Source organism: Podarcis pityusensis (assembly GCF_964106645.2).
Source record: "Podarcis pityusensis genome assembly, chromosome: 13".
NCBI lineage: Eukaryota > Metazoa > Chordata > Lepidosauria > Squamata > Lacertidae > Podarcis > Podarcis pityusensis.
This window is the reverse complement of record NC_138038.1, coordinates 10610064-10623517: the sequence shown is the minus strand read 5'-3', so window position 1 is coordinate 10623517 and position 13454 is coordinate 10610064. Positions and strand designations below refer to the sequence as shown.

The window sequence follows — 13454 nt, the reverse complement described above, 5'->3', positions numbered from 1 at the left end:
TTCCCGTTAGCCCACGGCTTCCAAGGAATCCACAACTACAAGGTTGAGCTTTCAACATTCTGGAGATCAGAGCATCAAACCCAGAGTCTTTTGAGCCATCCAGTGCTGATTTGAGACACCAGCAATTGACCTCTTCGCCTACCTGCCCAAAAACAAACTTCCCTATTTTCTGTCCAGGTTTCCATCAGAGGAAATCTAATCTGACTACGGGGACATACGCCTTCTTGTCATCCCAAGCAACATTTAAATGTGAAATATTTATCTGGTGGCCAGCATCCAGCTCCTGGACATAGCAATCCCTGGTGCCACAAGTTCTCAAGTTCATTTTGCAGCCACAAAAGCTAGAAGCCTGTTTTCACATCCATGTAACACCAAATTTGTACTTGCAGTGCGACAGTGGAGAGACAAAATACGCAAACTCTGCTCCGATCCCTTTCTTGCCCATTCCCGGGGGAGCATTATCATCCCAAGGAGCTGCCTACCTGCTCCACGGTTGGCGGTCCAGCGAACAGTGCCTTGTACGCAGAGGCAGCCACTGACAAGGCCCCTTTCACGAGGTCACCAGCGAGGCTGTTCCCATGGGTGTGCCTGCAGAGTTAAGTTGCAATTAAAGGACATAAATAACGAAGGTAAAAGAACCGAGCAGGGTGTCTTAACAGGGCACATGCTAGGGTTTGGCTTAACAGTAAGGAAAATGGGATGCACTGCTTGGGCCAAACCATTCAGGAAGAGAATGCTAAAAGGGAGGATTTCTGTCTTCTGTGCCTGAGCCTAAATAAATAAATATTCTGTACTAAGAAAACCATGATCCTGTGACTTTACCAGCATTTGACAGTGTGTTATACCAAATAAGCCTAGTGGTTCATCTAAAGGTAAAGGTAAAGGTAAAGGTACCCCTGACCGTTAGGTCCAGTCGCAAACGACTCTGGGGTTGCAGCGCTCATCTTGCTTTATTGGCCGAGGGAGCCGGCGTACAGCTTCTGGGTCATGTGGCCAGCATGACTAAGCCGCTTTTGGCAAACCATGGAAACGCTGTTTACTTTCCCGCTGGAGCAGTACCTATTTATCTACTTGCACTCTGACATGCTTTCGAACTGCTAGGTTGGCAGGTGGTCCAGCTAGATCGATATAATCTACAGTCATACCTCATGTTGCGTCTGCTTCGGGTTACGTGTTTTTATGTTGTGTCCCGCGGCAACCCGGAAGTACCAGAACAGGTTACTTCTGGGTTTTGCCGCTCGCACAGAAGCGCTAAATCACACCGTGCACATGCACAGACCCAGCTCTTTGGCTTGCGTCAGTTCCATGCTATGGACGGGCCTCCAGAACAGATCCCGTCCGTACCATGAGGTTCCACTCTACTTTGAATGGCAGCAGAAATCCAACCCTGATACTCGAGCCTCTTTTACGTGGAGATTCCACAGAATGAATACAATACAGAAACCTTGCTAAAGGTTTTATGTCTGGATGGAACAAGTGCCCAGGAACCCTTTGCATGCCAGATTAAAAATTCTAGAGAAAAGGGGTTGTGTATTAAATGAAAAGAAGTAATCGTCCTCTCTGAGATTTCACAAGGCATTTCCCATTCATTTTCATGCCCATCCTAGCAGCCATATTTGCTAGAAGCTTGCCCCTTATTAAAAAAACAAACTATTGTGTTCAAGTTGCTGAATTCCCACTATGGGCCAAATTTTTATTTGTTAAATTTCAATTCTGCCTTTCCACCAAAATGGTGCTCAGGGGAGACTAACCACAATAATACAAATACAACAAAACAGCAATAAGATGCAAGGAAAGGAACAAGGCAGGTAAAACCAAAAAAGATAGTCAGATAATACCTATCTATTTGCTACTGGTACAAGTCCACTTATGAACAACAGACATCTCTCATAAAAATGTCACTGCCAGCCTACGTACTTGCACAGTGCAGTTTGCAACTCAATGAGCACATCTTGCCTAGCATAAATTAAGTTTACACAGCTGTCAGTAGGTACCGTATTTTTCGCACTATAGGACGCACTTTTTCCCCTCCAAAAATGAAGGGGAAATGTGTGTGCGTCCTATGGTGCGAATGCAGGCTTTCGCTGAAGCCTGGAGAGCGAGAGGGGTCGGTGTGCACCGACCCCTCTCGCTCTCCAGGCTTCAGGAGAGCCCCACCGCCAGCCCCACAAGCTCGGGGGACAGCGGGAGAGGCGCAGCGCGCCCTTCCCGCTGTCCCCCGACTTGGTTAGAAGGCTGGCGGGGGGGGGAGCCTGCTCCTCCCCGTCGCCAGCCCCGCAAACTCGGGAGACAGCGGCAGGGGCGCAGCGCGCCCTTCCCGCTGTCCCCCGACTTGGCTAGAAGGCTGGCGGGGGGGAGAAGCCTGCTCCTCCCCGTCGCCAGCCCCGCAAACTCGGGAGACAGCGGGAGAGGCGCAGCGCGCCCTTCCCGCTGTCCCCCGACTTGGCTAGAAGGCTGGCGGGGGGGAGAAGCCTGCTCCTCCCCGTCGCCAGCCCCGCAAACTCGGGAGACAGCGGGAGAGGCGCAGCGCGCCCTTCCCGCTGTCCCCCGACTTGGCTAGCAGGCTGGCGGGGGGGAGAAGCCTGCTCCTCCCCGTCGCCAGCCCCGCAAACTCGGGAGAAAGTGGGAGAGGCGCAGCGCGCCCTTCCCGCTGTCCCCCGACTTGGCTAGAAGGCTGGCGGGGGGAGAAGCCTGCTCCTCCCCGTCGCCAGCCCCACAAACTCGGGAGACAGCGGCAGGGGCGCAGCGTGCCCTTCCCGCTGTCCCCCGACTTGGCTAGAAGGCTGGCGGGGGGGAGAAGCCTGCTCCTCCCCGTCGCCAGCCCCACAAACTCGGGAGACAGCGGCAGGGGCGCAGCGCGCCCTTCCCGCTGTCCCCCGACTTGGCTAGAAGGCTGGCGGGGGGGAGAAGCCTGCTCCTCCCCGTCGCCAGCCCCACAAACTCGGGAGACAGCGGCAGGGGCGCAGCGCGCCCTTCCCGCTGTCCCCCGACTTGGCTAGCAGGCTGGCGGGGGGGAGAAGCCTGCTCCTCCCCGTCGCCAGCCCCGCAAACTCGGGAGACAGCGGGAGAGGCGCAGCGCGCCCTTCCCGCTGTCCCCCGACTTGGCTAGCAGGCTGGCGGGGGGGAGAAGCCTGCTCCTCCCCGTCGCCAGCCCCGCAAACTCGGGAGACAGCGGCAGGGGCGCAGCGCGCCCTTCCCGCTGTCCCCCGACTTGGCTAGAAGGCTGGCGGGGGGAGAAGCCTGCTCCTCCCCGTCGCCAGCCCCACAAACTCGGGAGACAGCGGCAGGGGCGCAGCGCGCCCTTCCCGCTGTCCCCCGACTTGGCTAGCAGGCTGGCGGGGGGGGAGAAGCCTGCTCCTCCCCGTCGCCAGCCCTGCAAACTCGGGAGAAAGTGGGAGAGGCGCAGCGCGCCCTTCCCGCTGTCCCCCGACTTGGCTAGAAGGCTGGCGGGTGGAGAAGCCTGCTCCTCCCCGTCGCCAGCCCCACAAACTCGGGAGACAGCGGCAGGGGCGCAGCGCGCCCTTCCCGCTGTCCCCCGACTTGGCTAGCAGGCTGGCGGGGGGGGGAGAAGCCTGCTCCTCCCCGTCGCCAGCCCCGCAAACTCGGGAGACAGCGGGAGAGGCGCAGCGCGCCCTTCCCGCTGTCCCCCGACTTGGCTAGCAGGCTGGCGGGGGGGAGAAGCCTGCTCCTCCCCGTCGCCAGCCCCGCAAACTCGGGAGACAGCGGCAGGGGCGCAGCGTGCCCTTCCCGCTGTCCCCCGACTTGGTTAGAAGGCTGGCCCAGCCCCGCAAACTCAGGGGACAGCGGGAGAGGCGCAGCGCGCCATCCCGCTGTCTCCCGACATGGTTTGGAGGCTGGCGGAGGGCTTCCTCCTCCCCCAGCCCCGCAAGCTCCCAGAGCGATGCCAAAGCTGCGCGCAGCTTCGGCATGGCTCTGGGTCCCGTTCTGGGGGAGGGGGAAGCTCGGGCTTCCCCCGCCCCAGCCCCGCGCCTGGCGGGGGGGGGAATAAATTTTTTTGCCTTTATTTCCCCCCCCAAATCTAGGTGCGTCCTATGGACCGGTGCGTCCAATAGTGCGAAAAATACGGTATTTTGGGTAGGAGTGGGAGGGCATCTCAAAGCATACAGAAACAGACACTTATTTTTCAGTGAGAAATAGGACAAATAGGACAGATACCACTTGCCAACCAGATCGCAACAAAATCCCAGCCTGACCCAGCTTCTGTTACCTGGAGAATTCTGGACATGTTGGTGTGCTATTTACATTCCCTGCAGGCGGAGGTTCAGGAACATCTGCTCCTTGGACCACTAGAAGAGAAATATTTGGGAGCTTGAGAGCAGGAACTGGCAGGAAAGAACCAAATAGCGACTATCAGAGAAATCTAATGGGGAACAGCATTACCCTTCATTGAATCTATTTAATGGAAGCAGCACCTTTCATTGATTTGCTACCACCCACCTTGAAGCTCTGGAAGAGGGTGGGCTGTAAAACTAATGATTTGAGTCAGGAGCAGTTGCTAGCCAATTATCAGCCTGTAAATCATAGCACAGTACCTTCTCTGGTTTGGTCTGGAACCCACCAAGAGGCGTCCTCTCCACTGGGAACACTTGTTTCTTGGGAGCTGCTGTTTGGGGGAGGGGCCAGAGATCTATTGTTAAAAAATGGAAGAAAAGCAGGCATGTGGGAAGGTGTAGTAGCCAGAAACAGTAGAAAAAGCACACCCACCAAGCCTGAGCATATGTCTACGCTACACATTCAAGCCATTTCCCTAGTAACACACCCTACTTAGTTTCGCCTGCATTTGGATTTTTGCGCTTTGGTTGGCTGGCACACTGGGCCCAAGCTCAGCAGCCGACCCCTTTTTTATCCCCTTCTGAAGGTTGCTTATGACTACAGAGACAAAGAAGTCTTAGCACACTTTGGCTCTGGGTCCACTTGGTACCTTGCAGGCTGTGGTTCCAGGATCTGAGGGGTCAGAGGCACCTCGTCCAGTGTCTGCGAGGTGGTTAGCATGTCGTTGATACTGTGAGCTGAGGGTTGGTTCTCTCCCGCAGGACTTGCCGAGGCCTCGGCCACTTTTTCCAAGCTGGGCTGAGAGAGTGCAGAACTGTACATAGACTCGCCTAGAGGGCGGCTGGTGTCAAAACACTCTGGGAGGATGATGATGTAATCCTCAGAGGAGGTAGAGGATGCTTGGCTACAGACTTCATCCTTGGCATCATCCTCAGTCTCTCCATCACTCAATTCCGCCCCGTCTTGCAGCAGGAGTTCCTCTAGGAGAAGCAGCGGAACAATTTGATTACAAAGACTACTGCAGCCCCTTTCTATTGATCCAACCCCTGCAATGCAGGAATCTTTTCCTCAATGTAATTTGTTTTGTTCTATTGGGCACCATAAAAATAAGATTTTCTCCACAAAAGCCTTTTCGTGCGGCTGAAAAACAATAAAAAGTACAGTCCTGTCGCCTATAGCTCACTTCCATAGATCAGCCTAAGCAATGCAGAGCTGCAAACAGAAGCTGGGAGACATAAAATAATAATAATAATAATAATAATAATAATAATAATAATAATAAATTTTATTTATATCCTGCCCTCCCCAGCCGAAGCTGGGCTCAGGGCTGCTAACAACAATCAAAATAATCCAACGTTCTAAAAACATTTCATTATAAAAATTAATTAAAATCAAATTGGTGGCAACCATTAAGCAAAATTCTGTGCAGCTTGCTAGAGGAGGGGGTCAGGCTGCGCCCTGACCAAAGGCCTGGTGGAACAGCTCTGTCTTGCAGGCCCTGCGGAAAGATGTCAAGTCCCGCAGGGCCCTAGTCTCTTGTGACAGAGCATTCCACCAGATCAGAGCCACAGCCGAAAAAGCCCTGGTTCTGGTTGAGGCCAGCCTAACCTCTCTGTGGCCCGAGACCTCAAAGATGTTTTTGTTTGAAGACCGTAAGACCTCCGTGGGACATACCAGGAGAGGCGGTCCCGTAGGTACAAGGGTCCTAGGCCGTATAGGGCTTTAAAGGTCAAAACCAGCACCTTAAACCTGATCCAGGTTTAATGGAAGAGCTCTTAATCTTGGCTCCTAAGAAAGGTTTCACCACCTCCACTGTCATGGTCTTCTTTGAACTTATTCCAATTTGAATTTATCCTTCTTGAGCATGGGGATCTATTAAAAGCTTTTTCCACCCATGGGGCAGAGAGACTGATACTCTCAGTCCTGGTCTCTCTTTCAAAGAAGCAATCTCTAGCCACTTCTCCTTACCAAATTCAGGTTCTTGGGCCACCTCTATGCCTTGATTCTTGGACTCTGGTTCCTGTAGTGTTGGAGAAGGAACATTTTCTATCCTAACAGGGTCCTTGTTTGGGCTGCAGTGGGCATTGTCCTGTAGTGCTTGTAGAGAACCTAAATCAACAAAAACACAGGAGCCGATCAAAATGCGAGATCGGCTTAAGCTTTTTCTGTACATGTAATGCGCTCAGCAGGATGACAAATTAAACACTCACTCTGCAACGATTCCTTCCTCTGTGGGGGCCTGTGGTCAGGCGCAGCATCCAAGGTGAGAGAACGAATTACTGTTTCACAAACAAACTGAGTCCCACTCATGTCTTCCTCTCCTTCCTCGGAGTTAGCCGGATTCTCAGCCTTCCCTTTCCCTGCCTGGGCATCTATAGGATGCAATGTTCTCATTAGCACTCGCCACAAGTTTTAGAACTCAAGCAGCCCTAGAAGCTGGGGGCTTGATCTTCATCCTCAGTAACCAACCCAAATTATTATACAGAGACTTGAAACAATGCGAGCCCAATGCAGTTCAGATCACCAGATAATTGGGAAGGTCCATTATTTCAAAATAACAAATGAAGGCAACTAAGCAAGGGCACAATTTATTACTGGGTGCGGATTTCAGCATTCTAAGAATCTCCGCTTTCATTTTTGAAAAATACATATGCTCTTAGGACTTATGGAAGAGCTGAAATAGGCTTCAAATTGCTTGAGCCTGGTGAAATCTCAGAGACACAAGACAGGCTAAGTAAGACCTTCTAGTCTGGCAGTGGATGAAGCGTAGCTTATTGTCCCTTCCTGTAACCAGAAGAAATGTAACACGCCATTTCAGGCTTCAAATTTACATGTGCTCCCCCTGCTCTCCTCCTGTATCTGGTCCCAGCCAGCCTTCTCCAGCAAGGAACTGTCATGGGGCAGAAGTGACATGCACCAAGTCATGTCTGGAAGAGCAAGATGCCACCTGAAGGAACAGGAACCTGCTCTTGAGATTCCCAAAACTATTTTTGTGGACTGCCTCAAGTGTTGTACAGGTGCAGGAACTCAAACCTGCCTGGAACTGTTCCAAATAGGCAGAAAGTGCTAGGGATTTCCTTTAATTACTTAGTGGCAAAAGAAATGAACCGCACATGCTCAGTACGGCAACACAGCTCAGATTTAAGCCAGAAGGGGTTACAAATTCATCGCCTTTGGGCGCCCATGATTCGACTGGCCGGCAGTCTCGGACAGAACTATAAAAACCCTAAACGGTATCTGCTCAGACAAAGCAATCAGGGAGTCCAAGGCAAGCAAATGATGGCCCACAGGCAAGCCAAAATCGGGGTACAGTCCTCAGCACAGCTTCAAAGCAGCACAGACGACCTCAGATGCAGCTGTGGCAATACAAGAGGGAATTGCCAAAAGAATCCGCCCTGGTCTTCAGAGGAGCTAGTGCCAGTTCCAGGTTGGTGGAAGCTTGGGACCTATTGGTGAAAAGCTCTGAGTAGACAAGCCTCCTTTGTCTCTTCTCTACCACGGAAAGGGGCAGGTAACAAGCAAGAACCGCAAAGAGCAGGAGCAGGAGTCTCTGGGGACTGACAGAGGGGTTCCTACTGAAGCACGGGTCCCGACAGGTGCCCAACGATGGCAGCTCCTCCTACTGGCCCTGGATGGAGTGCTAGACCTGCATCTCTAGGGGAGACGGGGCAAGGATGTGCCCATCACAACTACCACCGACAGGCCTCCTGGGGTTGGGGTGATGCTTACCTCCAGGAGTGTTGTGTGGAACCTGCTCCAGTTCCTGCACTATGTTAATGTCCAGCAGTTCAAAGGAGAGCAGATCCTAGGAGGGAGGGAGGAAATGAAAGCATTCAAGTTAGGGGATAAAAAGAGAGCGACAGTCCATCTCCGTCCCTCTCTGCCACGCCTGGTCAGCTAGACACCAAGTTTTATTAAGTTTAAGAGAAAACAGGCTTGCCTCTCTGCAGAATCTTTGGTGTTGAAGGGCATAACAAATGCGGAATTATAGATTTTCTGTGAATTCTCCCTGCCTCCAAGCTTGGCTCACACCTGACATTTTACCTGAGCTGTAAGCAGGTCAACTGACGGGATGTAGAACTCTCTAGCGCTGAGGATGCTCTTCAGCTTTGGTGGAGCAGCTCGGCCAGCCACACCTCCTGTCGTGGCACCATCAGCAGTTTGCAGAGTTTGCCCCTTGAACTTTGAGGGTCTTTCCTACAAGGAGAAAGAGAAACAGTGAAAGGACCATGGAGGTGACTCTTAAGGCGAGCAGCCTCATCCTAACTTAGGGCAAACAAAAACTCCATCTTTTTACTGTGCCATCAACATACAGGACAGTTTCTTGGGCACTAGAGTTCCATTTTGTTGCTTAAGCTTCCTGGCAAAAGGGGTGCAGTGAAAAAAAATACAAAATGCTTAATTATGGGCTGTGCCAAGAGACCAAACGAATCACAGGGACTAACAATCTTCCTCTCAATTCTCTATAGGTGACCGCACAGAATGTTTGCAGGATCTTGTAAAATCCTGCTGGTGGAATAAATGCCACATAGAAAGCAAGATACAGAGTGTTTGTTCTTTTCCCACAGAAAGAGATGCATCTTTCACATCTGTTCAATTACATTCATGTTCCACTTAGGAACACGGGAAGCTGTCTAACTACCGCAGTGCTGCCCACACAGGCAGGCATCAGGGTTTGCAATAGAAGTCATTCCCAGCCCCACCTGGAGGCAACAGGAACAAAACCTTGTGGGGCCAGTGCACACCACTGTTATCTAGTCTTTGCTCAAAGAGAGTGTTTTTTAATTCGATGAAGAAGGGAGACCAAGAAAAAGCAGCACAGACATGTATACGTATGAACACAGTTACTAAATGGATGTCACAAGCCTTATCTCTGCTGCTTGGGAGGCCCAACTTGCCATTGGCTAAACCGCTATGATATCACTGACTTGACTCAGACTTTCTAATCTTATTTTCCATATACAGTGGTACCTTGGGTTAAGAACTTAATTCGTTCCAGAGGTCCATTCTTAACCTGAAATGGTTCTTAACCTGAGGCGTGCTTTTGCTAATGTGGCCTCCTGCTGATTTCTGTTCTTATCATGGGGCAAAGTTCTTAACTTAGAGCAACCACTTCCTAGTTAGCAGAGTTTGTAACCCGAAGCATCAGTAACCTGAAGCGTCTGTAACCCAAGGTACCACTGTATTCAATAAATATTTTCCACTCTTCTTTAAATATATGAAGCATGGAAGGAGAAGAAGGGAAGTCATTGGATATTTTAAAGTTTAAATTAAAGTTTAATTTGAAATTAGAGAGGGAGGGAAATAGGGGTGCCTGGAGGCATGGTGGCTGAAGGAAGGTGGTTACATGAAAGTTTATGATATACACAGTGGTACCTACATTATAGTGCACCACATACTATTATTAGTGCAAATACAAATGACCCTTTCAGCAGTGATTTGTTGGCAACAATTCAAAAAGTCTTAAGAGGAAAGTGAGCTAATTTAGCCGAGGAACTTGAATACACCTTGTTGCTGAAGGAAGGAGTGGGAAAATATACCGTATTTTTCGCTCTATAACACGCACCCGACCATAACACGCACGTAGTTTTTAGAGGAGGAAAATCCGTAGGCATGCCACCCGTAGGCATTCCCTCCATAACACGCACAGACATTTCCCCTTACTTTTTACGAGGAAAAAAGTGAGTGTTATGGTGCAAAAAATACGGTATATGCAGAAAGCAGAGAAGCAGAGGCCTGAGGAGAAAGATCTAAGGGAAGGTGGTAAGCAGAAAGCAGAGCTGGGGGGGAAACAACAACTTACACAGGCTCAGGGATATAAAATAAGAGCCTCACCTCTTTCTTACAATGGGAACTGCCCTTCTGGCAAAAACTGGGCACCAGTTTGCTATTCTCTGGGCAGTCTGTGTTGCAGGAGGGGTCTACCACAATGCTGCACCAGATCCGGGGCCCAAACTGCTCCCCTCTGTGCGATAACCGCCAATGAGACGTGTAGGTTCCTTCCATTGGAGGAGCTACAAACTCCACAGAGACAACCCCCTCTTGCCCAGGCAGCAGGGAGGGCACAAGGACATCCTTCTTGTCCGAGGACACCAGAGTTAAGTTCCCCCACATGAATTTCAGCTGAAGATGGAGACAGAGAAAAAAACAAAAGGCCATTAACTTCTTCCTGGTCCCAGCCAAGCATGTGAAGGGAGCCTCACTCACCGCAAGTATCTTTCCGCAAAAAAAAAACCTTTTTTTTTTAAACCTAGCTTCCCCCTCAAGTCTGTTCTAAGGAATTAACTAGACAGCTTTGGAGACAAAAAATCCGAAAGGCTGGCAAACAAAGGTGGCAGAGGGACTAAGGCTGTTCCCATATTGTTTTAGGTCAACTTGATAAATGAGGGTGGGCAGATATCTTTTAAAATAATGGTGTCCCAACCTAGGGCAGGTTAAGTTTGGAACGGGTTCAGAAGCAATGTGTGCGCTGTGGGGAACAGTTAGAGCAATTTTATTTGATAGACACATGGTCTCCTACTGCGCCTTCCACACACAAAAAACCCCAAAAAACTGCTTGTCAATGCTTTCACTGTGTTTCTTAAATCAATCCTGTGGCTTTGGATTTGCTCAGCAGCAAAAATGAACAACTACGACAGGGATGGGAAAACTGTAGCTGTTAGGCTATAATTCCCTCCAGCCCCAGCCATCATGGCCAATGGTCAGGGATGATAGGAGTTGTAGTCCAGCAACATCGGGGGGAGAGGATGGACAAAGGTTCCCCAGCCCTGAACACAAAGGCACTTTGGGCTTTGCGCCTTTAGGAGTCTGGCCAATGCCCCATGTCGGTTGTTGGCTGGCTGAGTATCTAAACCAAGTCCTCACCCAAATAATTTACAGGCAGTGATAGGCAAAGGATGGCAACAGGGCTCTGTACTGAAGCCTGTGAAATAATAAGAAAGCAGTACAGTGGACCCTTGGGTTACGCTACCTTTGGGTTACGTAACTTTCGGGTTGCGAAGGCAGCAAACCCAGAAGCGTATACTTTCCGGTTTCGCTGCGCGCGCATGCGCAAAAGCGCTCTGCACACCGCGTGCATGCGCAGAAGCGGCGCCTCATGTTGCCGACTTTTTGGGGTACGTACAGACCCCCGGAATGAATTAAGTTCATATCCAGAGGGTCCACTGTATGTTGTGCTTCTGCAGGGTGTCTTTCTGTTGCTGCTGAGTAACCACAAACAGCACCTACAAATTTGGGCTGAAGAAACTGTGGGGAATAGAGCATCGCTTGCAGGGAGATCTCAGCTCCAGCACATACCTTAAGCACTGGAACGCACCTTAGTGTCAGAGCTCCACTCCATGTTGCCAGTGTTCCTCATGCGCCAGTGTTTGATGAAGGTTGTCCTTGGGTGCAGGCGAGTTCCGTCAGGAAGGTTCTCATCCACAAAGGCAGCGCTCAGCGTTGGGACAATGACTGGGCAGCCCTGCAGGGGACTGCAAAGAGAGGGGAAAGTCAGTACAGTTGCTTATCTCAAGCTGAGAGAAGGAAAGCTCACTCCCTCTGCTTATGGGAGGCAGATCTACAGTAAAGTTTAAAAGATCTGCATTTAACAGAAGTTCTAAGCTGCAGTCTACTGTCGACTCTCCCAAGCAGAGTGTTCTTGAGAGGTAGGTCTAAGAAGGGACTGGGGATCTTGAACAAAGGATCCTCAGCAGCCCAACTTATAAATCCCTGGGGGCACTATCCAATGCATCTGCTCTGCAAGTGCAAGCAACTTGTGCTAGTGGAATGCACCGTATTTTTCGCTCCATAAGACGCACCTTTTTCCTCCTAAAAAGTAAGGGGAAATGTCTGTGCGTCTTATGGAGTGAATGCACTGGGCGGCAGAGGGATCCCTCGGCTACTGCTGCAGTCGTGAGCTGAGGGATGCCTCCGCAGCCGGAGCCATGGCTCCCGTCAGTCACTCGCTGTGAAGCCAGCAGAGCAAGAGCTGCTGCGCAGCTATCGTTCTTGCTCTGCTGGCTTCAGCAAGAGCTGCACAGCGCCTCTTGCTCTGCTGCCTTCACAGCGAAGCGGGAGGAGGGACGGATGGGAGCAAGCAAAGCGAGAGCCGCTTACATGGCTTCTGTCTCGCTTTGCACAGCTCTCACTTTGCTTGCCCATCCCTCCTCCCGCCTCGCTGTAAAACAAGCAAAGCACCTGTCCCAGTGTCTCTTCCTCCTCTTCTCGCTCCGGCGTCACCGTGCTTTACAGCGAGGCGGGAGGAGGGATGGGCAAGCAAAGTGAGAGCTGCGCAAAGCGGGAGAGAAGCCATGTAAGCGGCTCTCGCTTTGCTTGCTTTAAAGCAAGAAAAGCGAGAGCCGCTTACATGCTCTGCGCAGAATATTTTTTTTCTTGCTTTCCCCCTCTAAAAACTTATGAAGCGAAAAACACAGTAACTTTCCCCTCCTCTCTGCTGTAGCCCCATGAGTGCCTTGAAGATCAGCTCCACAAGACGGGGGTGGGGGGTTGGGGGAAGGAGAGGAAACAGAAATCCACTGTGCTAGCAGAACTCTGCTGGCGCTGCTTTGCATATAACCCCAGGGTTCAGGGAGTCAAATAAGTTACGAGTGCTGGAAACATTGCAGAGAGCCCATAGCCCATAGCTTGGCTAGGGTGCAGCATCCCCTAGAAGTGCTCCAAACCTGCAGATAAAATTGCCTCCCCCATGTGGCCCAGTCCCCAGATTGCTTACAGAAGTGTATTGGGCTGCAGGCTCTCTGATTTGGCAGCTGTCAAGCCAGCATTTTCCAGAGCATGGACAGAGTTCCACAGATGGATCTTCCGGTGCAGCTTCAGCTGCTTCTTGAGTTCCCGCACCTCAGCTTTGCGTTGCTTCTTCTCTGCTCGCAAGCGCTGCTTCTCCGCCTTCAGAAAGCGCTTGTCCATCTGTTTCTGAAGCCTGCGCAGGTTGAAAGCAGAGACTGGTTTGCTTACAGGAGGATCTGCACATCTAAAGCCAGACCCAGGCTGTTGGGGGGGGGCAGGCGGTGGCTGTCGAGGCCATTTCCTTCAGCTGGGCTGAGCGTCACATCCAAAGGTCCCTCGGGTGCCAGTGGGGCATCTCATTGCAAATGGGGACATGAAGATTCTACGCAAAAGGTAAAGAACCTGTGGCCCTTGAGATGTTTGTAGGACTTCAA

At 51.2% G+C, this 13454-nt stretch overlaps 1 protein-coding gene across 2 annotated transcripts in view; it reads right to left on the bottom strand.

Moving 5' to 3' along the window:
• The window catches only part of NBR1 (NBR1 autophagy cargo receptor), a 30732-nt gene that overhangs the window by 3177 nt on the left and 14101 nt on the right, over window positions 1–13454 (bottom strand). For both annotated transcript variants that reach the window (XM_080976604.1, XM_080976605.1), the window contains exons 10-20: window positions 13007–13213; window positions 11609–11765; window positions 10129–10416; window positions 8338–8490; window positions 8023–8098; window positions 6504–6665; window positions 6262–6402; window positions 4943–5273; window positions 4554–4648; window positions 4229–4307; window positions 483–588 (exon numbers count right to left, since the gene is read on the bottom strand). In XM_080976604.1, coding sequence (XP_080832730.1) covers window positions 483–588; window positions 4229–4307; window positions 4554–4648; window positions 4943–5273; window positions 6262–6402; window positions 6504–6665; window positions 8023–8098; window positions 8338–8490; window positions 10129–10416; window positions 11609–11765; window positions 13007–13213 — 1795 coding nt within the window. The remainder of the gene's footprint in view (window positions 1–482; window positions 589–4228; window positions 4308–4553; window positions 4649–4942; window positions 5274–6261; window positions 6403–6503; window positions 6666–8022; window positions 8099–8337; window positions 8491–10128; window positions 10417–11608; window positions 11766–13006; window positions 13214–13454) is intronic.